Raw genomic sequence first — 23427 nt, 5'->3', positions numbered from 1 at the left:
GTGCTAATGATATTGGCTTTAATGTAAACACAGATGTTAATGTGTAAGAAGGAACTGCAGATGCTGGTTTAAACTAAAGATGGACACAAAAATCTGGAGTAACTCAGCGGGACAGGCAGCATCTCTGGAGAGAAGGAATGGGTGACAGTATAAAAATTAAAGCGAAGAAGTACAACGTAGCAAAGATGAGTGGGAAGCAAGAGGATTGGGTAATGTTTAAAGACCAACAGAAGATAACCAAAAAGACAATACGGGGAGAAAAGATGAGGTACGAAGGTAAGCTAGCCAAGAATATAAAGCAGGATAGTAAATGCTTCTTTAGGTATGTGAAGAGGAAAAAATTAGTTAAGACCAAAGTTGGCAGATGAGTTGAACAGGTACTTTGGATCTGTCTTCACTAAGGAGGACACAAACAATCATCCTGATATAGTAGTGGCCAGAGGATCTGGGGTGACAGAGGATCTGAAGGAAATCCACATTAGGCAGGAAATGGTGTTGGATAGACTGATGGGACTGAAGGCTGATAAATCCCCAGGGCCTGATGGTCTGCATCCCAGGGTACTTAAGGAAGTGGCTCTAGAAATCATGGATGCATTGGTGATAATTTTCCAATGTTCTATAGACTCAGGATCAGTTCCTGTGGATTGGAGGGTAGCTAATGTTATCCCACTTTTTAAGAAAGGTGGGAGAGAGAAAACGGGGAATTATAGACCAGTTAGCCTGACATTGGTGGTGGGGAAGATGCTGGAGTCAATTTTAAAAGATGGGATAACCGCACATTTGGATAGCAGTAGCAAGATTAGTCCGAGTCAACATGGATTTACGAAGGGGAAATCATGCTTGACTAATCTTCTGGAATTTTTTGAAGATGTAACTAGGAAAATGGACAAGGGAGAGCCAGTGGGTGTAGTGTACCTCAACTTTCAGAAAGCATTTGATAAGGTCCCGCACAGGAAGATTAGCGGACAAAATTAGGGCACACGGTATTGGTGGTAGAGTGCTGACATGGATAGAGAAGTGGTTGGCAGAGGAAAAAAAGAGTAGGGATTAACGGGTCCCTTTCTGAATGGCAGGCAGTGACTAGTGGGGTGCCGCAAGGCTCGGAGCTGGGACCGCAGTTATTTACAATATACATCAATGATTTGGATGAAAGGATTCAAAGTAACATTAGCAAATTTGCAGATGACACAAAGCTGGGTGGCAGTGCGAACTGGGAAGAGGATGCTATGAGAATGCAGGGTCACTTCGACAGGTTGGGGGAGTGGGCAGATGCATGGCAGATGAAGTTTAATGCGGATAAATGTGAGGTTATCCACTTTGGTAGCAAAAACAGGAATGCAGATTACTATCTAAATGGCGTCAAGTTGGGAAAAGGGGAAGTACAATGGGATCTCAAAGTATTGATTGGGGATGATCAGCCATGATCACATTGAATGGCGGTGCTGGCTCGAAGGGCCAAATGGCCTACTCCTGCACCTATTATCTATTGTCTATTGTTTCGTGTCGAGACCCTTCTTCAGATGCTAATGTGTTGGTCTGCAAATCACCGTGTGAATGAGATATTAAATTGCACATCAAGCAGCTGCATGGTTAATAATGTGAGACGCGTTCAGTTTGTGATAGGTATGAATGATATCCAAACTGTTTACTTGGATCTTGGTGTCATTCCAGTGGTTGCAAATGGTGATTTCCACCAAAATATTTCTAATGGGAGCCCCTAGGGTATTGCAACCTATGCTGAATCATCATTGATGTTTGCTGTAAGGGAAAGGTAAGCCAAGTGCTCCACTGCTTCAGTGGTCTGCCTTTCATTGGTGAATTACGGAGGGCCATTTGTAAGGCTCAGGAGGCCGATAAACCACTGTCTTCCCAAATGTTGAGCAAGAATTCTAGACTTCGATAAATTTCATCAGAAATGTGCGCAGACTATAAATGACTACTGGTGAGTGTAAGGATGGCACAACCATTGGCTTATTGAACATCAATTCCTTCGAACCTTTGTTTTTTCCTGCCTTATCAAAGATTGAAATCCTCCACCATCCCCTCCCTCCCTCCCCCCAACCCACTACATTTGTTCTGTTTAATGTCAGCTCCAGCAAGGTGGTGATCTTTGGTGACAATAGACAATAGGTGCAGGAGTAGGCCATTCGGCCCTTCAAGTCAGCACCGCCATTCAATGTGATCATGGACGTCAAGGATAATTACTAGGTTAGTGTAAGACAAAACTGGAGTGAAGACTCACTTTGTCTCCACCATACCTTACTCCAGTGAATGTTCAATTTCTTGTTATTTTGATTTGAAATTTGGTTACCAATGAAAGTAATCCCATTTAGCATCACAATAATACATGGTAAATTACAAATCAATCAGCTACATGGTTTACAATGTGAAAATGTATTTAATGTAGGGTAACAGTGACTGTTTTGATTACGGGAGAACGACTGGTGTGAGAGACTGGGCAAGCATGCCGAGGCTGGCGTTGGGGGTTAGAGGCTGATGTTGGGGTTCAGCGGCTGGTGTTGGAGTCTAGTGGCTGACGTCGGTATTTAGCGGCTGGCGTTGGGGCCTAGAGGCTGGCGTTGGGGCCTAGAGGCTGGCGTTGGGGCCTAGAGGCTGGCGTTGGGGCCTAGAGGCTGACGTTGGGGCCTAGCGGCTGACGTTGGGGCCTAGCGGCTGACGTTGGGGCCTAGCGGCTGACGTTGGGGCCTAGCGACTGGCATTGGGGTATTGCCGCTGGCGTTGGGGTTTTGCCGCTGGCGTTGGGGTTTTGCTGCTGGCGTTGGGGTTTTACCCCTGGCGTTGTGGTATAGCGGATGGCGTTGGGGGTCTAGCGGAAGGTGTTGGGGGCACTAGAGACTGGTGTCGGGCGGTATAGAGTAGCAATGTTACAACATTTTGAGATTTTAAAAGTCAAGTCTGCAATTTATCCCATCAGATAAAGCATAAAAAGAAGTTTAATTTGACACCTAATTCACTTTCATATCTTCAGTATTAAAAAGGTTATGGCCATTTTCATACTCGGAAATTAGCATCTTGTTCCCTATTGCTTTTCCATTGACTTAACACAAAAGCTGTGATCAAGGACAATCAAAAGCCCATAACTTTCTTAAAAATTAAGAGAACTGAAAGACATGTTCAGTTATTTTTGATTGAAGCATTCTGAAACAAATATGAAACAATCTTACTTGGACGACCTGAAATTAAAGCATATAATTAGTTAGTTACCCAATTGTAGCTAATTACAAAATTCAATTACTAGATCTAAACATCTATCCATTTCTTAAGAAAAGATTAACATTTTTAAATAGCCTAAGTGTCCAAATAACATTCACACAAGAATTCACAACATAACATGATTTTTTAAATCTCATTGTCATGAATTTATAGGCCAAATGGAAGGAATTTAGTGTTTAATTCCTGTAAATTGATGGCCATTTAAATCATCTTGCGAGTGGGATTTTGTGGAACGCGATCGATTGGAACGTTGCGGTTGCGGTGAATTTAAACCCCATATCGGCAGGAAAAATACCGCCGGTTCGTATGGAGCCTAAATCACCTTTTCGCAATGTAAAATGTGGATTAAGGTCATCTTAAGAAGCACGTTTATATGTAAAATAAACGGCTTTGCTTTAGCTGTCCCGTACCTGAAATCCGTCCCCGTTGTCGGCGTTCACGGCATTAGAAGCGGGTTTGTATTTCACTCCAGCGCTGAAATGGTCCAGCGATTTAAAAAAATAAATAAATAAATCACAGAACGGCCGTCGGAACAAATCTTCAGCGTTAGTTAGCTCCCCGAGAAAATATAATCCAGGATAGGCGGTAGAAAACCGCATTTTAACCCCGCCTCCCCCCCCTCAAAGGCGCCAAAGTCGCGCACACGGCCAGTGACAGAACTGCAGCGCCGCTGAAGGTAAGTTTTGTAACATGCCTATATAGAGGCTGGCGTCGGGCGGTACATAGGCTGGCGGGGGTGTTAGAGAGCAGGCAAACAGTATGGATTTTCCATATTTTGTACAGAAATGTGATGAGAATACTGATGTATTCTCCACAGATGAGAGTTCAATTCAGTCTGAAGAAGGGTCTCGACCCAAAATGTCACCCATTCCTTCTCTCCAGATTTGCTCCCTGTCCCGCTGAGTTACTCCAGCAATTTGTGTCTATCTTTAATTTTTAAATGAAAGAGAGAGAGAGAGTCTTAAGGAAATGACTTTCAATGATAAACTTCTGGGCAAATGCAAGAAGGCAGCTATGACATATAATACAACAACAGCTGCGTCCTCTGGACTGGAGGGCCGCAGCTTCGGCGGCTTCGACCACACCGGGCCGCGAGGTTGAACCGGCCCGTTCGCGGAGCTTGGATTCAGCCGCGGGACCGACATTACTTACCATCACCTGGCAGGGTCACAACATCGAAGCCTGGATCGCCTCGGCGCAGAGGGAGAATAAGAAGGGAAGAGACAAAGACTTAAGACTTTTGCCTTCCATCACAGTGAGGAGTATTCAACTCACTGTGGTGGATGTTAATTTGTGTTTTTGTCATTTTTTGCTATATGTAGGACTGCAAGGCAACGAAATTTCGTTCAGGCCGCAAGGTCTGAATGACAATAACCATATAACCATATAACAATTACAGCACGGAAACAGGCCATCTCGGCCCTACATGTCCGTGCCGAACAACTTTTTTTCCCTTAGTCCCACCTGCCTGCACTCATACCATAACCCTCCATTCCCTTCTCATCCATATGCCTATCCAATTTATTTTTAAATGATACCAATGAACCTGCCTCCACCACTTCCACTGGACCTCATTCAACCGCTACCACTGTGGTGGATGTTAACCCCTTTGTGTTTTTTGTGTGTTTTTAAATTTTTTTTACTATATTAGGACTGTAAGGCAACGAAATTTCATTCAGACCGCAAGGTCTGAATGACAATAAAGGCTACTGTGACTTTGACTTTGACCTTGGTATTACAAATGTCTATCCCTCTCATCATTTTAAAGACCTCTATCAAGTCCCCCCTTAACCTTCTGCGCTCCAGAGAATAAAGACTAAATCAAAACTGTAACTTAGTTATTCTGTAAATCTCCTTTTACTCTCTCTAAAAGCTCTTACTTTGACCTTGGGTATGCATTCTTGCTCTTACATTGACCGCACATTAAAAAAAATTTCAGCAAATTGGCACCGTGTAAAAATACTGATTTTCTCAGCAAAATATTGATTTTTAGGTACTAGAATGCTGAAATGCTCTGAGAAAACTTGGCAGCTGTGACATAACCCCCGTGTAAAACACGAGTTGCCTCTACTTTAGAAGTTATAACGAGCTGGCAAAGTTGTCACTCTTCTTGACAGCTTTGTTCATTTATTTTCCCCTTGCACTTTTATCCATGAGTGGACATGAGGACTCTTCGATATCACGGTTTGAAAAATAAATCTGTGATCTCTTTATTTGTGAGATCATTTTGTTTTTTCGCAAAAAATCTGATTTCAAACCTGCTCCACTTAAGCATTTATGTGCGATCTGTTGGCAATTCCTGTATAAACATTGATAACTCTTAGTTGTTGGTATAACAATAATAAAAATTAATTTCCTGCGTTTGAAATTTTGGGATAATTAAACCCATTTTCTTGTTAATTAATTATTTTTGCTCTTATTAGGAAATGGTGACGCTCTCTGACATTGCAAGCTTTCTGGCATCCATACGGACTGAAGAGGCTTTAACTCAGGGATCAAAATTGTGGATGGAGGTAAGACCAAAGAGAGCTTATTGGGCAGTGCAGCCATGAAGAGTTGAACCAGCCGGCTGTATTATTTCTTGCAAAGTCCTAATTTCATTAGAATATTTCTGCATTATTGTTCCTTTCCCCTGGCCATATTGTACAGTTTTTAAAAATCATCCAATATTTACATTGCAACATTTTTAAACATCCCAACGTGGTAATATTCCTCCCTACTCTTGTAATTTCCTTCCACTCAAATTCTGGAGCTGGTGATTATTCCCTGCCATTGATAGCTTTGCCTTTGGCTTTCAAGGTCCTAAGCATTTGAATCTCAGTTGAACCTCACTAAGCACATGAGTCTCTCTTCCTCTACAGTATATCCTCAGTTAAGGCACTCCATAAGTCTGCCTCCTTGATTAAACATGTATTCAACTGCTAGTAACTTTTTTTTGTTTAATGATGTAATGATGTTCCAGTGAAATTGGATGTTCAGTTGTATCAAAGGTGCTATATAAATTCAAGTTGTAGTGACTTCTTAAAGAGTTGTTTTCTCCGTCGAGAGTTGTGTAATCTCTTGTTTGCATAGTGCATTAATTTGGGGGGAAAAATGGTCATTCCCAGGTCAGTCTGGTATGTATGGAAGCTAAAAAGTCTTAAAACATTATTAGGAAGTTTTTGAGGTACCAGTTCAATCCTAACTTTGGGTGCTATTTTGGGATTTACATATCTCTCTATGATCATGTTGATTTCCTCTGGGTTTTCTGTTTTTCTCCAACATTCTAAGCTTTGTGTATATTCTTGTAGGTTAATGGACAAAGGGAATCAAATAGTTGATGGGCATGTGTGAGGGAGAAAAAGGTGTGGAGGTGCAGAGAAATGGGAGGGTTTGGAATGGGACAAATGGAATTGCTGCCCTAGGCATTTTTGTGTCATAAATGTAGGAAAGGAAGAGAAAGATAAGAAAATTCGCTTTCTGTTTGACAAAGGATTAATGTTCGCATCAAGTTGCCTGTGGTCAAGCTTCCAACTAACTTATGCAAATCTCTTGAAGCTCTCTTATTTTCAGAATTAATTGGCTCCTCCTGCAGTGCATCATTTTGAATTCTACCTCGAGTCCCTTCTCAGAGGCCTCGGCTTTCCATGAATGCAACGTATTTCTTTACGTTTTTCAATACATCTTTATGCTGTTGTAATCTTTAATCTTTCCATCTTAACATGATCGCTCTCCACTCATCCTGCTTTGGTCTGCTGTGTTGGCTGCTGATGCTGTTGCACCAGGGAGGCAGGTGTGTCACTTAATCCATCTGCCTTTTAACTCTTTGCCTTCTTAGAACTTTAACAAGTTCCATTTTTTAAATTACATTTTAGATAACTTTATTTTGAACATTACCACTTTCATCCCACAAAAAGAATGCCATCAATCTTTTTTTGGTGCTTGGGGAAGTTTTGAATTCAAGTTGCTCTATTGAGGTAGATTTTCAATGGTGACTTTTTGAAAAGTAAAATTTCCTGCTTTGAGCAAAATCTAATCAATTACATTAACAGATTTGCATAAAGCTGAGCGGTCTGATACAAAGTGTCTTGACTGTTTATCTCAGTAACTGACCAAAAATGCCCCAGGGTTGTAGCATAGGCAGGGATGTCTGGAATGGGCTGTCTTGGGCATGGTGGCAAGTTGGCAATTCTTTGGGAAACCATCATTGCAATCTTGCCCAAGGTTGTTATCACTTTTTCCTTGGGGATTCTTTATGAACAAAGTTATCAGTGGTTCAAAAGTCTCAGAAAAATAGATTGAACTTTATTTGTCCCAGGAGGGAAATTGATCTGCCAATAGTCATTAAAAAAAAGCATGAAACATGAAATTAAAATGTGGAAAGGATTGTGGATGTGGAAAGAATGGGGAGGGGAGGGATGGGAGGGGAGTCAGTCTAACCCACGACAGAAGGTGGAGGAGTTGTACAGTTTGATGGCCGCAGGGAAGAAGGATTTCCTGTGACATTCTGTCCTGCATCTTGTGGTGTAGTGTGGGGTAGAAGATTGCAACCTTCACGTGGTCCGCCCTGTTTCGACGAATGCAATCAACCCGGTGTGCACAATCAAATGAGATCAAATAGAACAAGTTGTCCTACAACTTTAGGCTGTGCACGCCATACGCAAGAAGAAGAAGAAGAAGAAGTGGAGTAGTGTAAATCAATAACTCTAAGTGTAAATCAATGTAGCAGTGAAATCAATAATTGAAGTCACTTCTTCAATATTGTACATTCTATCTTGGGTTGTTCAAAAATTCCAGGTATGAAGCACCTTTTCCAATGAATGTCACTAGGAAGATTTGAGAGTTTTGCAACTTCTACAGTTGCAACATAGTACAGATGCATCACAGCTTGGTTTGGCAACTGTTCTGCCGAAGGTTGCAAGAAATTGCAGACTTGTGGTTATAACCAAGTCCATAATGTAAGCATGCCACCCCCTGCTCCCTCGCACCATTGCTACTATCTACATTTCATGCTATCTTGTGAATGCAGTCAACATAATCAAAGACCACTCTCACACCCCAGTTTTTCCCTCTTCTCCCCTTTCCTGTTAGGCAGAAAATACAAGAATTTCTGAAAGCACATACTATTAATTTCAAGACAACTACTTTCCCGCTGTTTTCAGACTCTTGAAAGGACCTCATCAGCTGAGGAAGTGTTCCTAATCTTCCAACCTACTTTGTGTGGCCCTTGCACAGTTGTGTGGCCCTGCACTTTCTTTGTAATTGGTGCACATTTCCTTTCCTGTTTCCTTTCTCTTTTTGCACCATCTGTTTTAATTATGTATGGTATGATCTGCAAAACAAAGTTTTACACTGTTATGTCGGTACACATGACCATAATAAACCAATTCCAATAATAAAGCAATCTAAAATTGTCTTGAAAATGAACAATACTAAAATGCTTTCTCATTTTAAACTTCATCTGATTTTTGATATGAAAATTGGACACTTAAACAAGTACTGCAGTATCACTCAGCCTAGATAATTTCATACCCAATATTGTTGACAAACTAATTGTACCATTAGGCTCCTGTAGATGGTGCTGCTGTTGCTTCATCTTTGAGATCGAGAATGACTTGCATTCACTCTGGTTTTATAGATTCTGCAGTGGCCAGTGTGGAAAATCACGATCCTTCCAGACATAGGGCAGAAGGTGGCTGACAGGATGTACACAGGTAGTTTGCGAGATGGTCTGTTTCCGCTATCACATGTGCAAGGTCGCTGTTTATTCTTGAAGCATGGACTCGTGTTTCTTCACATTCAGCTAACATGGACTGAGATTCCCAGGAGTCAGTGGAGATGTTTAATTTCTTCAAGGAAGCATGGAGCACATCCTTGAATATAACCCTCTATTCACTTTTCAAGTTCTTTTTAAGTTCTTCCCAGGACAGAGCTCAGACTAGAGTGTCTGTTTTAAGACTCGGGTGTCAAGCATGTGGTTTATGTGGCCTGCCCAGTGTAGCTGACAGAGTGTAACTTGCCTTTTTCGAAAGGATGTTGGCTGATGCGGAGTAAGCATAAGATGTGAATCGAAATCTGTCGACTGCCAATTGAAGAATCGAATGCTGAATTGAGGTTGAGAAAAGGGCATGTATAATGGCTTTTTTTCTCCCAGGATTTTTCTTAGAAATGTGACGATCGTGCCCAATGTGCCCCTTCATGGACAGAATCTACGTTGCAATTTAGGCAGCAGGTCTTCAGCTGCTGAGAGAAACCGAAAAAGACACGGCAGATAGGCCCCTCTGTAACTACCACAGTCGGACATCTCATTTTGCAAAGACAGTCACAATTGCAGCATCTCTGAAATCGACTGCAACATCCTCGTCCTGTTAGAGATGATAAACACCACCACTAGGGGCACTGCACTGCAGCAGCCTCTACCTACAGCCTGTCTATTATTTCTATCTTTTTTTATTTTTAGTTAGTCTAAAGTTTTGTGTTGGGGGAAACTTTAACTTTTCTATGTGGGGGAGGGGGGCAGGGTAAGGGGGGAAACCGTTTCCCAGTCTCTTCCTGGCGGGGACGCGACTATTTCTCCGAGTTGCGTCCTCGCCCCCCCACCTCGCGGCCTACCAGCTGGATCGGAGCGGCCTTTCCTGCCGGGGCCGGGAACCAGACCAGGGCTGCTACAGCGGCGGCGCAGTGGTGGAGTCACCGCGGAGCAGGCGATGCCTACCTGGGTCGCCGTTTGGAGCTCCGGAGCGTTGGGCCGTTGCTCCAACATCGTGGAGCTCTGGTGCGGAGCGCTTCCAACGTGGGCGGCGCTGAACAACATCATGGAGTCCTGGGGCGCCTTGCAGAGGGTCTCCAGCAGCAGTATCCACCTGGCGCGGCCTGCAGACTTTGAAAGCCGCCGACTCCGGTAGGAGGGGGCCGACTCTGTGTCCACGCCGCTGAGGACGTCCCGCAGCCCCGACGTCGGACTTACAACACACCGGCGAGCGGTCCTGGACATTGGGCCGCCCGTAGCGGCAACTGCGCAGGACACGGGAAGGCCCTGACCACGGGGAACAATGGAGGAAGAGACTGACTTTGGTGCCTTCCCACACAGTGGGAAACTTTGATTCTGCTGTGTGGGGATGTTTTATGTCAAACCCTATAGTGTGTTGTGTCCCTTTTTTTATTGTATGGCTGTATGGGAATTTCATTTCACTGTGCCATCTGGCACATGTGATGAATAAATCTATCTTGTATCTTGTATCTTGAAGCTGTGGATTTGTAACCGAGTAGGAGCTGGTTGGAAAATTTTAGGAGATCAGTGGATGTACTCTGTTCCTGCATAATTTTTATTTTTGAGCTGCATTGAGTAAAGTATTTGTTACAGAACCACTTATTCATGTCCTCAAGAGACGTTATATATCCAGTGGTATGGTTCATAAATTGCAGCTTGACGTTCCTGTAGATGGTGCTACTGCTCTGCTGAGTATCAATGGTCCTAGTAGCATAATTCCTTGAACGAATACTACCGTAGTCTGAAACCCTGCCTTTATAAATCTCATCATGAAACCTCATGTTTTGTAATATTTTAATGCTAAGAGGTAATTTCAGACCAAGCTAGAGATCTGGGATGAACACATGGACAGGTACAACAGGCAGGGCGGTGTCCTTTTGATGTATAATTTGATTTAGGAATAGATCACGAGCTAGGGGTAACAAATTGCAATTATTCGACTGTGTGACCATTCATGGAGTGAAGCTCCTATGACCCACTGTTAGGCGCTTCCCCCTCCTGGTGAATGCTATGTACTTACCTTTCTCTGTTTCTCTCCCGAGTACAGGCCTCGTGGCTGTGAGTCTGGAATCAAGGGGTTAAAGGCTCCTGTACCAGATTGGCCAAGCTGCGTCAGGTGACGGGTGACTCATCTGAAGCTTAAATACCAGAGCTTCCCAGGATTCTCTCTCTTCTTTGTAGACCCTGACTGATGAGCAGACTGCTGGTGTGAGCTGAGGGAGGACTGGCCACATAGAACTTTGTGTACTTTCACCATTCCTTGGTAACAAATATTGAATTGGGATGGATAAGGGCTGACCTTAGTGTTTTCGTGTATTTTGTTTCAGGGTTATATCTCTTTAGGTAGGTTTTAGAGTCTCTGGTTCGACGGTCCATTACGTGGCTGGCTGGAGCATTGTTTAATTGTTTGTTAGTCAATCCCTATCCCTGACTGGGTAGTTTAAATCAGGTTTGGGTTTTGTGTTCCATTGAATAATTAAAACTATTTTTGAACTTGAACCTGGTTTTTGACTTATGTTACGCGGCTCTGAAGTACCTGCATTCGGGAGTCGTAACACCCACCATGCATATTTTATTATGGTAAAAGCGCTATTTGGCTTCAAGTTATTGCTGTAGATTGATAAAGGGTAGTGCATAACCCAATATTACCATTTGGTTTAATTACCCCGCTAGTAGAAGGTGAGCAAGATGGTTTGTAGCAATTTATATATTTCTTATTTGTGGTGGTTGAACAATTTCTCTGAGAACTTTCACGTCCTCTTGAAGAGCCTGTGCAGGCATTTGACTGATACATAGCATCATACAGCCTTCCTTCAGTACTGGATGGGGGCCATCGGTGAGATTAAAAACCAAACAAGTTGCAAATGCTGGAAATCAAAAATAAAAACAGAAAAATTTGTAAACACTCAGCAGGTCAGGCAGAATGTATGGAAAGATAAAAAGTTTCAAGAAGAACACCTTTTATCAGTATTGGGAAAGGGGTCAAGGAAAGAGCGTTCACATCGCGGCCCTGTTTCCACCTATCATTCCACTACCACGCACAAGAAGTGCAAGACAGACACCATTGTGCAGATGCCGAGAAGTGTGTTCAGCTCTGGCTGAACAACTTCTAATCTTGTGTGTGGACTTGATAAGAAGAAGAAGTATTTGGAAAGAGAGAAAAACAAATTAGTTTTATTGAGGTCGCTAAATACTTTAACTCCCCCTCCCATTCCCACACTGACCTTTCTGTCCTGGGTCTCCTCCGTTGTCAGAGTGAGGAACAGCACCTCATATTTCACTTGGGGACCTTACTCCCCAGCGGTATGTATATTAACTTCTCTAACCTCAAGAAACCTCTTTCTCTCCATCCCACCCCAGTTCTCCGACCAGTCTGACTATCTCCGACTACATTTTATCTCTGCTTTGTTGTTACCTTCTCCCAGCTAACAATGATCTATTCTACATTTTCCTTGATCCCCCATTCCCTTAGTCTTATTTCACACCTTATACTTCCTTATCTTTGTGTCTCCCTCTCCCTTGACATCAGCCTGAAGAAGGGTCACCCATTCCTTCTCTCCAGAGATGCTGCCTGCCCTCCTGAGTTACTCCAGCATTTTGTGTCTATATTTATTTTTATGGAGATTTTTAAACACATCCTAATTAGAGTCATAGAATAATACAGTGTGGAAGCAGGCCCTTCGGCCCACCTCGCTCACACCGGCCAACAATGTCCCAGCTACCCTAGTCCCATTTGCCTGCGCTTTGGTCCATAACCCTCCAAACCTGTCCTATCCATGTACCTGTCCAACTGTTTCTTAAACGATGGGATAGTCCCAGCCTCAACTACCTCCTCTGGCAGCTTGTTCCATACACCCACCACCCTTTGTGAGAATATGTTACCCCTCGGATTTCTATTAAATCTTTTCCCCTTCACCTTGAACCTATGTCCTCTGGTCCTCGATTCCCCTACTCTGGGTAAAAAACTCTGTGCATCTACTTTAGTGGAAGTTGATGATCTATAAGATCTCCTCTCATCTTCCTACGCTCCTTGGTAAAGAGAACCAGCCTACTCAACTTCTCCCTATAGCTCCCACCCTCTGATCCTGGCACCATCCTCGTAAATCTTTTCTGAAACCTTTCGAGCTTGACAATATCTTTCCTATAACATGGTGCCCTGAACTGAACACATTATTCTAAATGCGGTCTCACCAACGTCTTATACAACTGCAACATGACCTCACAACCTCTACGCTCAATACTCTGACTGATGGTCAAAGTGCCAAAAGCCTTTTTGACCACCTCATCTACCTGCGACAACCTTCATGGAACCATGCACTCGTACTCTTAGATCTCTCTGCTCTACAACACTACCCAGAGGCCTATTGTTTACATTGTAGGTCTTGCCCTTGTTCGACGTCCCATAATGCAACACTTCACACTTCTCTGTATTAAATTCCATCAACCATTCCTCCACCCACCTGGCCAATCGATCCAGATCCTGCTGCAATCGTTCACAACCATCTTCATTATCTGTAAAACCACACACTTTTGTATCATCAGCAAACTTGCTAATCTTGCCCTGTATGTTCTCATCCAAATCATTGATGTAGATGACAAACAGTAACGGGCCCAATACCAAACCCTGTGGTACACCACTAGTCACGGGCCTCCATTCTGAGAAGCAACCTTCCACCATCCCCCTCTGCTTCCTTCCATGGAGCCAATTTGCTATCCATTCAGCTATCTGGATCTGGATTTGGATGTAGTATGCTGAAAAGCTCTAGGTAGAGCATCACTCAGCACTGGAAGTTGTACAATTTTATACTGGACAATTATTACATTTTATCAAGCCAATTAACCTACAAACCTGCCACACACAACAAATAGTCCTCCGTCATTTTCGCCAACTCCAACGTGACCCCACCACTCGCCACATCTTCTCATCTCCCCCCCTGTCGGCTTTCCACAAAGACCGCTCCCTCCGTAACTCTCTGGTCAATTCTTCTCTTCACTCCCACACCACCCCCTCCCCAGGCACTTTCCCTTACAACTGCAAGAGATGCTACACTTGTCGCTTTACCTCCCCCCTCGACTCCATTCAAGGACCCATGCAGTCGTTCCAGGTGCGACAGAGGTTCACCTGCATCTCCTCCAACCTCATCTATTGCATCCGCTGCTCTAGATGTCAGCTGATTTACATCGGTGAGACCAAGCGTAGGCTTGGCGATCGTTTCGCCAAACACCTCCGTCGGTCCGCATTAACCAACCTGATCTCCCGGTGGCTCAGCACTTCAACTCTCCGTCCTATTCCGAATCTGACCTTTCTGTCCTGGGCCTCCTCCATGGCCAGAGTGTGCACCACTGGAAATTGGAGGAGCAGCACCTCATATTCCACTTGGGCAGTTTGCACCCTAGTGGCATGAACATTGACTTCTCCAATTTCCAGTAGCCCTTGCTGTCTCCTACCCTTCTCAGCTCTCCTTCAGCCTTCGGGCTCCTCTCCTTTCTTCTCCTTTCTTCACCCAGGCCACCCCACCCTACATCAGTCTGAAGAAGGGTTTCGGCCCGATACGTTGCCTATTTCCTTCGCTCCATAGATGCTGCTGCACCCACTGAGTTTCTCCAGCACTTTTGTCTACCTACAAACCTGTGCGTCCTTGGAGTATGGGAGAAAACCGAAGATCTTGGAGAAAACCCACGCAGATCACGGGGAGAACGTACAAACTCCATACAGACAGCACCTGTAGTCGGGATCGAACCCAGTTCTCTGGCGCTGCAATTTGCTGTAAAGCTGTGCCACCGTGATCTCTCCTTGGATCCCATGAGATCTAACCTTCCAGAGCAGCCTACCATGCGGCACCCTGTTGAACGTCTTACTAAAGTCCATGTACACAACATCTACAGCTCTGCCCTCATCAACCATCACGTCTTCATAAAAATCAATCAGATTTGTAAGACACGACCTCCCACGTACAGAACCATGCTGACTGTCCCTAATCTGTCCTTGCCCATCCAAATGCCTGTATATCCTATCCCTCAGAATACTCTCCAGTAACTTACCAGCGACAGATGTTCAGCTCACCTTCCTATAGTTCCCAGCATTTTCCTTGCAGCCCTTCTTGAAAAGAGGCACAACATTTGCCATCCTCCAATCCTCTGGCACCTCTCTTGTATTTAAGGACGACTCATAACCGGGGCTCCCGCAATTTCCTCTCTAGTTTCCCGCAATGTCCTCGGATATATCCGATCAGGCCCTGGAGATTTGTCTACCTTCAAACACGACAGTATCTTCAGTACTTCCTTGACGGTAACAATGACTGCTCTCATGACACTTCCAATGACAACTCCAATTTCCTCCGTCCTACTGTCTTTCTCCTCGATAAATACAGAGGAGAAATACTCATTGAGGACCTTGCCCATCTCCTGTGGCTCCACACAGCGGTGACCACTTTGATTCCTGAGAGGTCCCACTCTCTCTCCAGTTACCTTTATCCCCTTAATGCAGGGATCGGCAACCTTGTTCTGCATAGGGGCCGGGACGCATGTCTGTGAGCGGATGGCGGGCCACATCTATCACATGCACACAAGGATCCTGCCCCCATCCCGCCCCGGATGGCAGGCATCAAATCACGTGTTCACAGAAGGTAGACAAGAATGCTGGAGAAATTCAGCGGGTGAGGCAGCCTCATGCAATCCTTGCATGTCTCACCCGCTGAGTTTCTCCAACATTTTTGTCTACCATTGTTTTTTCCAGCATCGGCAGTTCTTTATTAAACTTGTTCACAGAAGGTGCACTGCCGTGCCGGCGGCTTTGCGCAGGATGCAGTACAGCCAGAGCTCGGCCGCGCTCGAGTAAGAGCACGGCCGTGCTCGGGGAAGCGATTGGCCGTGCTCGGTGGGCCGTATGATTATGGGGAAAAAATCTAATATATTTATTAAATCTTTTGGGATTGTCTTTTATGCTACCCACCAGAGCAATCTCCTGGCCCCTTTTTGCCCTTCTGATCTCCTTTTTTAGTTTGCTCCTTAGTTCCCGAAACGCCTCCAGGGATGCACGAGATCCCAGCTGTCTATACTTGTCCCATGCATCCTTCTTGTTTTTGACTAATGTCTCAATTTCCCTTGTCAGCCAAGCTTCCTGACAATAGACAGTAGGTGCAGGAGTAGGCCATTCGGCCCTTCGAGCCAGCACCGCCATTCACTGTGATCATGGCTGATCATCCACATTCAGTACCCTTACGTTTGCCTGCTTTGCCTTTCACTCTAACGGGGATGTACACATCCTGAGCTCTCTTCAGTACTTTTAAAAAACATCCCACTTGGCTGATGTTCCTTTCCTCTCAAATAACCTGTTCCAGTCAACTTGAGCGAAACCTTCTCTCATTTCCTAAAAGTTGGCTTTACCCCAGTTGAGCATTTTAACACTTGGACCCTCTCCGTCCCGATCCATAACTATCTTAAACCTAACCAAACTGTGGTCACTTGTCCCAAAAAGCTCCTCCACACACACTTCACCTAACTTGTCCTTCCCAATTTCCCAATACTAGATCCAGCGTTGCCCTCTCACGTGCGGGGGCCTCTACATGCTGTTTAAGAAAACTCTTCTGAACATTTTTGAGGAATTGCACCCCATCTAAACCCTTCACGCTATGATTTTCTCAGTCTATATTGGGAACGTTGAAATCCCTTGCTGCAACAACCTTATTTGACCTGCAGCTGTTTGCAATCTCCCGGCACATTTGCGCTTCAAATTTCCATTGACTATTCGGGGGTCTGTAGTACACCCCTAACAAAGTGATCATACCTCTCTTGTTCCTCAGCTCCACCCATATAGCCTCACTAGATGAACCGCCCATAGTGTCACCTCTGAACACAGCCGTGACATCCTCCTTAACCAATTATGTCACCTTAAAATTAGTTTGTTTCTTCTCTTTTCCAGTTCTGACAAAAGTCTTTGACCTTAAATTGTAACTCTGTTTCTCTTAGCGCAGATGCTGCTTGACTTGCTGAGTGTTTCTATATTTTTTGCTTACATTTGGGGTAGGAATTTCAAAAATTTGAAATGGGATTTGAACCAAAGACCTTCTAACACCGACGTGTGAATATGACTCCCAATCCAAAACTGAATTGCAAGGGTTGTTCTTTTTGTTCCAACAGTACCGCCAGGAATGTATATTTGCAAAAAAGCAAACAATAATGTTCCACCCAAGACAATGATACCAAGCTTGAATCATGCTTCATAAAAAATTCTACAATTGCATAACAGTCAAAAGTACAGAGTTGTCTTAGCCAGCAGTTACCTTACATTTTCTGAAGCACCATAGAAATGGCCAGCTCTATATTTCTAGCTGCTTCATTTTACACTTTAGAAAACTATTTTCCATGGCACGAGAAGAAATCTTATTAGCAGCCATCGGTTTTTCATTACTTTGGGCCTCTTTGTATTGTTAGTAAAGGTAGCATTGCCTTCATGTCTGTTTGAATGAGTCCCACAGGGGGACTGGTGCTGTAGAATTGAAGTCTTTAATCAGCACAAGCTGACATTCAGAAGGATACCTGATAAAAGCATCGCCAGGAGAATCTTCGTAGAATTTCATAGAAGAAAGTCACTGTAGCGTGGCGCTCTGGGTCATCTGCTTTATTGTGCGGAACAAGGAAATGGCAGATGAGTTGAACAGATACTTTGGATCCGTCTTCACTAAGGAGGACACAAACAATCTTCCTGATGTACTAGTGGCCAGAGGATCTGGGGTGACGGAGGAACTGAAGGAAATCCACATTTGGCAGGAAATGGTGTTGAATAGCCTGACGGAACTGAAGGCGGATAAATCCGCAGGGCCTGATGGTCTGCATCCCAGGGTACTTAAGGAAGTGGCTCTAGAAATCGTGGATGCATTGATGATCATTTTCCAATGTTCTATAGATTCAGGATCAGTTCCTATGGATTGGAGGATAGCTAATGTTATCCCACTTTTTAAGAAAGGCGGGAGAGAGAAAACAGGGAATTAAAGACCAGTTAGCCTGACATCGGTGGTGGGAAAGATGCTGGAGTCAATCATTATAAGATGAAATAGCCGCACATTTGGATATCAGTAACAGGACCGGTCCGAGTCAGCATGGATTTACAAAGGGGAAATCATACTTGACTAATCTTCTGGAATTTTTTGAGGATGTAACTAGGAAAAATGGACAAGGGAGAGCCAGGGGATGTAGTGTACCTGGACATTCAGAAAGCATTTGATAAGGTCCCACATAGGAGATTAGTGGGCAAAATTAGGGCACATGGTATTGGGGGTAGAGTGCTGACAATGGATAGAAAATTGGTTGGCAGACAGGAAATAAAGAGTAGGGATTAACGGGTCTCCTTTAGAATGGCAGGCAGCGACTAGTGGGGTACCGCAAGGCTCGGGGCTGGAACCGCAGCTATTTACAATATGCATCAATGATTTAGATGAAGGGATTCAAAGTAACATTAGCAAATTTGCAGATGAAACAAAACTGGGTGGCAGTGTTAACTGTGAGAAGGATACCATGAGAATGCAGGGTGACTTGGACACGTTGGGTTAGTATGCAGATCCATGGCAGATGCAGTTTAATGTAGATAAATGTGAGGTTATCCACTTTGGTAACAAAAACAGGAAGGCAGATTATTATCTAAATGGTGTCAAGTTGGGAAATGGGGAAGTACAATGGGATCTGGGGGTCCTTGTACATCAGTCAATGAAAGTAAGCATGCAGGTACAGCAGGCAGTGAAGAAAGCGAATGGAATGTTGGCCTTCATAACAAGAGGAGTTGGGTATAGGAGCAAAGAGGTCCTTCTGCAGTTGTACAGGGCCCTAGTGAGACCACACCTGGAGTATTGTGTGCAGATTTGGTCTCCAAATTTGCAGGAAGGACATTCTTACTATTGAGGGAGTGAAGCGTAGGTTCATACGGTCATCAATTTTTGCATGCCATGGTTAACCAGAATAACTTTTTTCTGATAACAGGCCTCAGTTTCATTCAGAATGGTACAAAGAGTTCATGCAGCGGAATGGTGTAAAACACACTTGTTCCCCCATACCATCCAGCCTCCAGCGGGGCGGTGGAAAGGTCTGTTAAGAGCCTGTCCCACTGTACGAGGTAATTCAAGAGCTCTCCCGAGTTAAAAAAAAAAATCTAACTCGTGGTAAGCACATAGAATGTAAGTAGCGGGTACGTCAGAGCTCGGGACGTCTCTTAGTGGCTCGTAACGCTAACGGCAGGTACTTGGGAAATGCGGTAAGCTCGTGAAGATTCATAGAAACATAAAAAACTAGAAATTAGGTGCAGGAGTAGGCCATTCGGCCCTTGGAGCCTGCACCGCCATTCAATATGATCATGGCTGATCATCCAACTCAGTATCCCGTACCTGCCTTCTCTCCATACCCTCTGATCCCCTTGGCCACAAGGGCCACATCTAACTCCCTCTTAAATATAGCACTCGTGAAGATGTTTCAACATGAAAAACCCTGGCGCGACGCAACGTCTCACCTCCAACAGCAGCAGAAGCAGGCAAACGATCGTCGAACTCAGCCTGGGGCTCACGGCCATTGCGTGCTACAGACGGCTGTGCAGGCGCATGAAAACGCGCGCGACTCGCTGGATCGTCGCGCGACCGTCACTACCGGCCTGTCACATAAGTGACGGCCCAAGTGGCTTCAACCCAATTTGGCCTTGAGAGTTGAGCAAAAACAGTTAAGTCAAAAACACCATTTTGACTCCCACAAAAAGGAGAGGAACTTCAAGCCAGATGAAAAAGTTTGTGTTCTCAGTCCTCCCAACAAGTCCAGTCGAGACAAATGGGATGTTGGGAAAATAGTGGAAGTGTGTGGAACAAAAAGATGCTAAGTTGAAGTTGAGATAGGATCAAAAGTGTTCATGTTGATCAAATGATTCCAGCCAAAGATAAACCAAAAACTGAGCATGAAGTCCTAATCCCTGAGTTTTTATCTGAAAGTGAGTTGGAAAAGACCACTGTGATTGAAACACAGTTCAATTAGTACAGACAAAGAAACAGATTCCTCTGGTCAAAGTCAGGGTACTAAAACAGAGTCCAACAAGCCCACAGTTGAGTCAACACCTAAATCTGGTACACCTGATACTGTTAGACAATGCAGGAAGATTGTTCCCGATGTTGGGGAAGTCCAGGACAAGGGGTCACAGCTTAAGGATAAGGGGGAAATCCTTTAAGACCGAGATGAGAAAAACATTTTTCACGCAGAGAGTGGTGAATCTCTGGAACTCTCTGCCACAGAGGGTAGTTGAGGCCAGTTCATTGGCTATATTTAAGAGGGAGTTAGATGTGGCCCTTGTGGCTAAAGGGATCAGGGGGTATGGAGAGAAGGCAGGTACAGGATACTGAGTTGGATAATCAGCCATGATCATATTGAATGGCCTACTGAAACTATTTTCTATGTATCTATGTAATCAGGCAGGATCCGTAAACCTGTAGTCAGGTTAGATTTGTAAGTTAAATAACTCACTGCACAAGTAAAACAAAAATGTGTAGATATGTAAAATCAATATATTATGTTAATCATTTAAAATTGCATAAATACTGGTTTAAATCAAGTATCACAACAACAAAATTGTAACTGAGATTTAATACTAAAAAAAAGAAGAGCAGTGTAATGTGTTCATACATATTCATGTGTATGTTAATGAGTTGGTGTTCAAAATAAGCAGGGAATGATGGGTAAAAAATCTCTCTCTCGTGATCCAGGCAACCAGTGTGCAAGTCTCGTTCTTCATTCTGCCATCCGGAATATACAAGGTGGACTTTTATATATCCGGCAGTGGACTCCATTAGGACCTGGGGCCAAAGAAGCCTTTGCCCACCTTATTATGGCTTCCTTCCACTTTGGTGGCAAAACATCTTACTTATACTCCATCTCTCCTAAGGGTGGTATATCTGGAGTGAAACCCATTCCCCTTTTCTGGATCCGAGTATGTCCTTTTTAAATATTCCTCGAACTCTTCCTTTGAAGATTTGAGCTTTCCACTTTTTTCCTGACTAAACATTCTTTTAACAATGGATCGCTATAAAATGCTGACCCGACTTGCTCCGTCTTCTTTCTCTTCCTCCAAAGGTGTTCTGCCCACCTTAATATTGCTAACCGATTTCTTAACTCCTCTCGCAAAATATTAATTCCCTCTCTCTCATCAACTGGACTTTGTCCACTGCTTTCTCCACTGTCTCCTCTCCTTCACTAATCTCTTGATTTCTCTCTCTCTTATCCAGACCTAACCACCTGTCTGCACCATATTGATAAATAAACTCTCCCATCTTATCTGACTTGTTTTCCACTGTCCCTTTCAGACTCTCCAGCACCTTTACCAAATCTATATTAACAGTTTTCCCATTCCTTCCTTTCACTTGCCCAAGGCCATTTAATTCAAGGTTCCAGCACACCATTTTTCTCCCTGACTGGCAGATTAACCTCACCACCACCCGCATCCCTCTCTACAGCACTTGTTCCCCCCTCATCAGTAACAGCGGTAATGATATCCTGCGAACTGTGGTTTTCTACCCATCACTGGACTTCACTCGACTGACTTCTCAATGCGATTTCCCTGCACTTCCTCTAACAAGCACTTCTTCTTTCCATGATATTTTCTGAGGCCCTTTGCTGTTGGTACTTTCTGCCAACCACAAGAACAAACCAGGAGCATCTTTCCCTCTAACACTGAGCCCGCTGTCCTTCATTGATGCGCTATTCCTACTCATAGTCTTTTCCGTTCCGTGGTCTGTAGCCGGGTAATCCACCTGTGGGTCATCTTCCGCCCTGCTCTCGTAGACTCTAGGGGTATCTATTATTTAAAAACAGCTACCCATATATCAATTCTCTTGAAAAAAAAATCCTGTAGATGCAAGTATATCATTGGGGTTAACAAATAGGTACCTCCCTTCATTGGTGTTTCGATGAGTTAGGCCCACGACACCTCAGGACGGCTCAACAGTTGGTTCTGGCATCTCCCCCCCTCTCTCCCCTCTCCCCCTCTCCCCCCCTCTCCCCCCCTCCCCCCCCCCTCCCCCACCCCTCCACCCCTCCACCCCTGTACCACTCTTCCCCCCCCTTCACCCCCCCCCCCATCCTGTGCTCTCCAGCATAAATGCATCTATGACATTCTGTCAGATCAGTCATGCGACTCCCCCACCTCCTTTACATCTATGGAGCGAAGGAAATAGGCAACATTTTGGGTCAAAAACCTTCTTCAGACTGATGTGAGAGTGGGGGGTGGCGGGAAGCAGAAAGGAAGAGGTGGAGCTAGTGGGCTGAGGGAGAGCTGAGAAGGGGAGGAGAAATTAGGGACTACCTGAAATTAGAGAAATCAATGTTGTCTTTGCACAAGACATCACATATGCTAATTATATCACATACCTAACACTGGCGCTGGGGTGCAAACTGCCCAAGCGAAATATGAGGTGCTGCTCCTCCAATTTCCGGTGGTCCTCACTCTGGCCATGGAGGAGGCCCAGGACGGAAAGGTCAGATTCGAAATGGGAGGGGGAGTTGAAGTGCTAAGCCACTGGGAGATCAGGTTGATTATTGCGAACCGAGCGGAGGTGTTCGGCGAAACAATCGTCAAGCCTACGCTTGGTCTCACTGATGTAGAGCAGCTGACATCAAGAGCAGCTGATACAATAGATGAGGTTGGAGGAGGTGCAGTTGAATCTCTGCCGCACCTGGAAAGACTGCTTGGGTCCTTGAATGGAGTTAAGGGGGGAGGTAAAGCGACAAGTGTAGCATTTCCTGCGGTGGCAAGGAAAGGATCCCGGAGATGGGATGGTTCTGGTGGGAAGGGACAAATTGACCAGGTAGTTATGGAGGGAGCGGTCTTTGCGGAAAGCAGACAGGGGAGGAGATGGGAAGATGTGGCAAGTGGTGGGATCACGTTGGAGGTGGCAAAAATGTCGGAGGATTATTTGTTGTTTGTGACGGCTGGTAGGGTGGAAGGTGAGGACAAGGGGGACTCTGCCCTTGTTACAAGAGGGGGGATGGGGAGTGAGAGCAGAGTCACAGGGTATAGAAGAGACCCTGGTGAGAGCCTCATCTATAGTACAAGAGGGGAACCCCCGTTCCCTGAAGAATGAGGACATCTCTGATGCCCTGGTGTGGAACACCTCATCCTGGGTGCAGATGCGGTGTAGATGGAGGAATTGGGAGTAGGGGATGGAGTCCTTACAGGAAGCAGGCTGGGAAGAAGTGTAGTCCAAATAGCCATGGGAGTCAGTGGGTTTATAGTGGATGTCGGTCAGTAGTCTATCACCTGCAATTGAGATGGTGAGGTCAAGAAATGGTAGGGAAATGTTGGAAATGGTCCAGGTGTATTTGAGAGGTGGATGGAAGTTAGTGGTGAAATGGATGAAGTCAGTGAGTTGTGTGTGGGTGCAGGAGGTAGCACCAATGCAGTCATCATTGTAGCGGAGATAGAGTTC

General features: G+C 44.6%; 1 protein-coding gene across 2 annotated transcripts in view; it reads left to right on the top strand.

Annotated features, from left to right (window-relative positions):
* tarbp1 (TAR (HIV-1) RNA binding protein 1) overlaps positions 1-23427 on the top strand; it is a 226972-nt gene that overhangs the window by 20053 nt on the left and 183492 nt on the right. For both annotated transcript variants that reach the window (XM_055639264.1, XM_055639265.1), the window contains exon 9: positions 5658-5747. In XM_055639264.1, coding sequence (XP_055495239.1) covers positions 5658-5747 — 90 coding nt within the window. The remainder of the gene's footprint in view (positions 1-5657; positions 5748-23427) is intronic.

Source organism: Leucoraja erinacea, chromosome 8 (assembly GCF_028641065.1).
Source record: "Leucoraja erinacea ecotype New England chromosome 8, Leri_hhj_1, whole genome shotgun sequence".
NCBI classification, from domain to species: Eukaryota; Metazoa; Chordata; class Chondrichthyes; order Rajiformes; family Rajidae; genus Leucoraja; species Leucoraja erinaceus.
The sequence above is the reverse complement of the archived record's forward strand: the minus strand, read 5'-3'. Positions and strand labels throughout refer to the sequence as shown.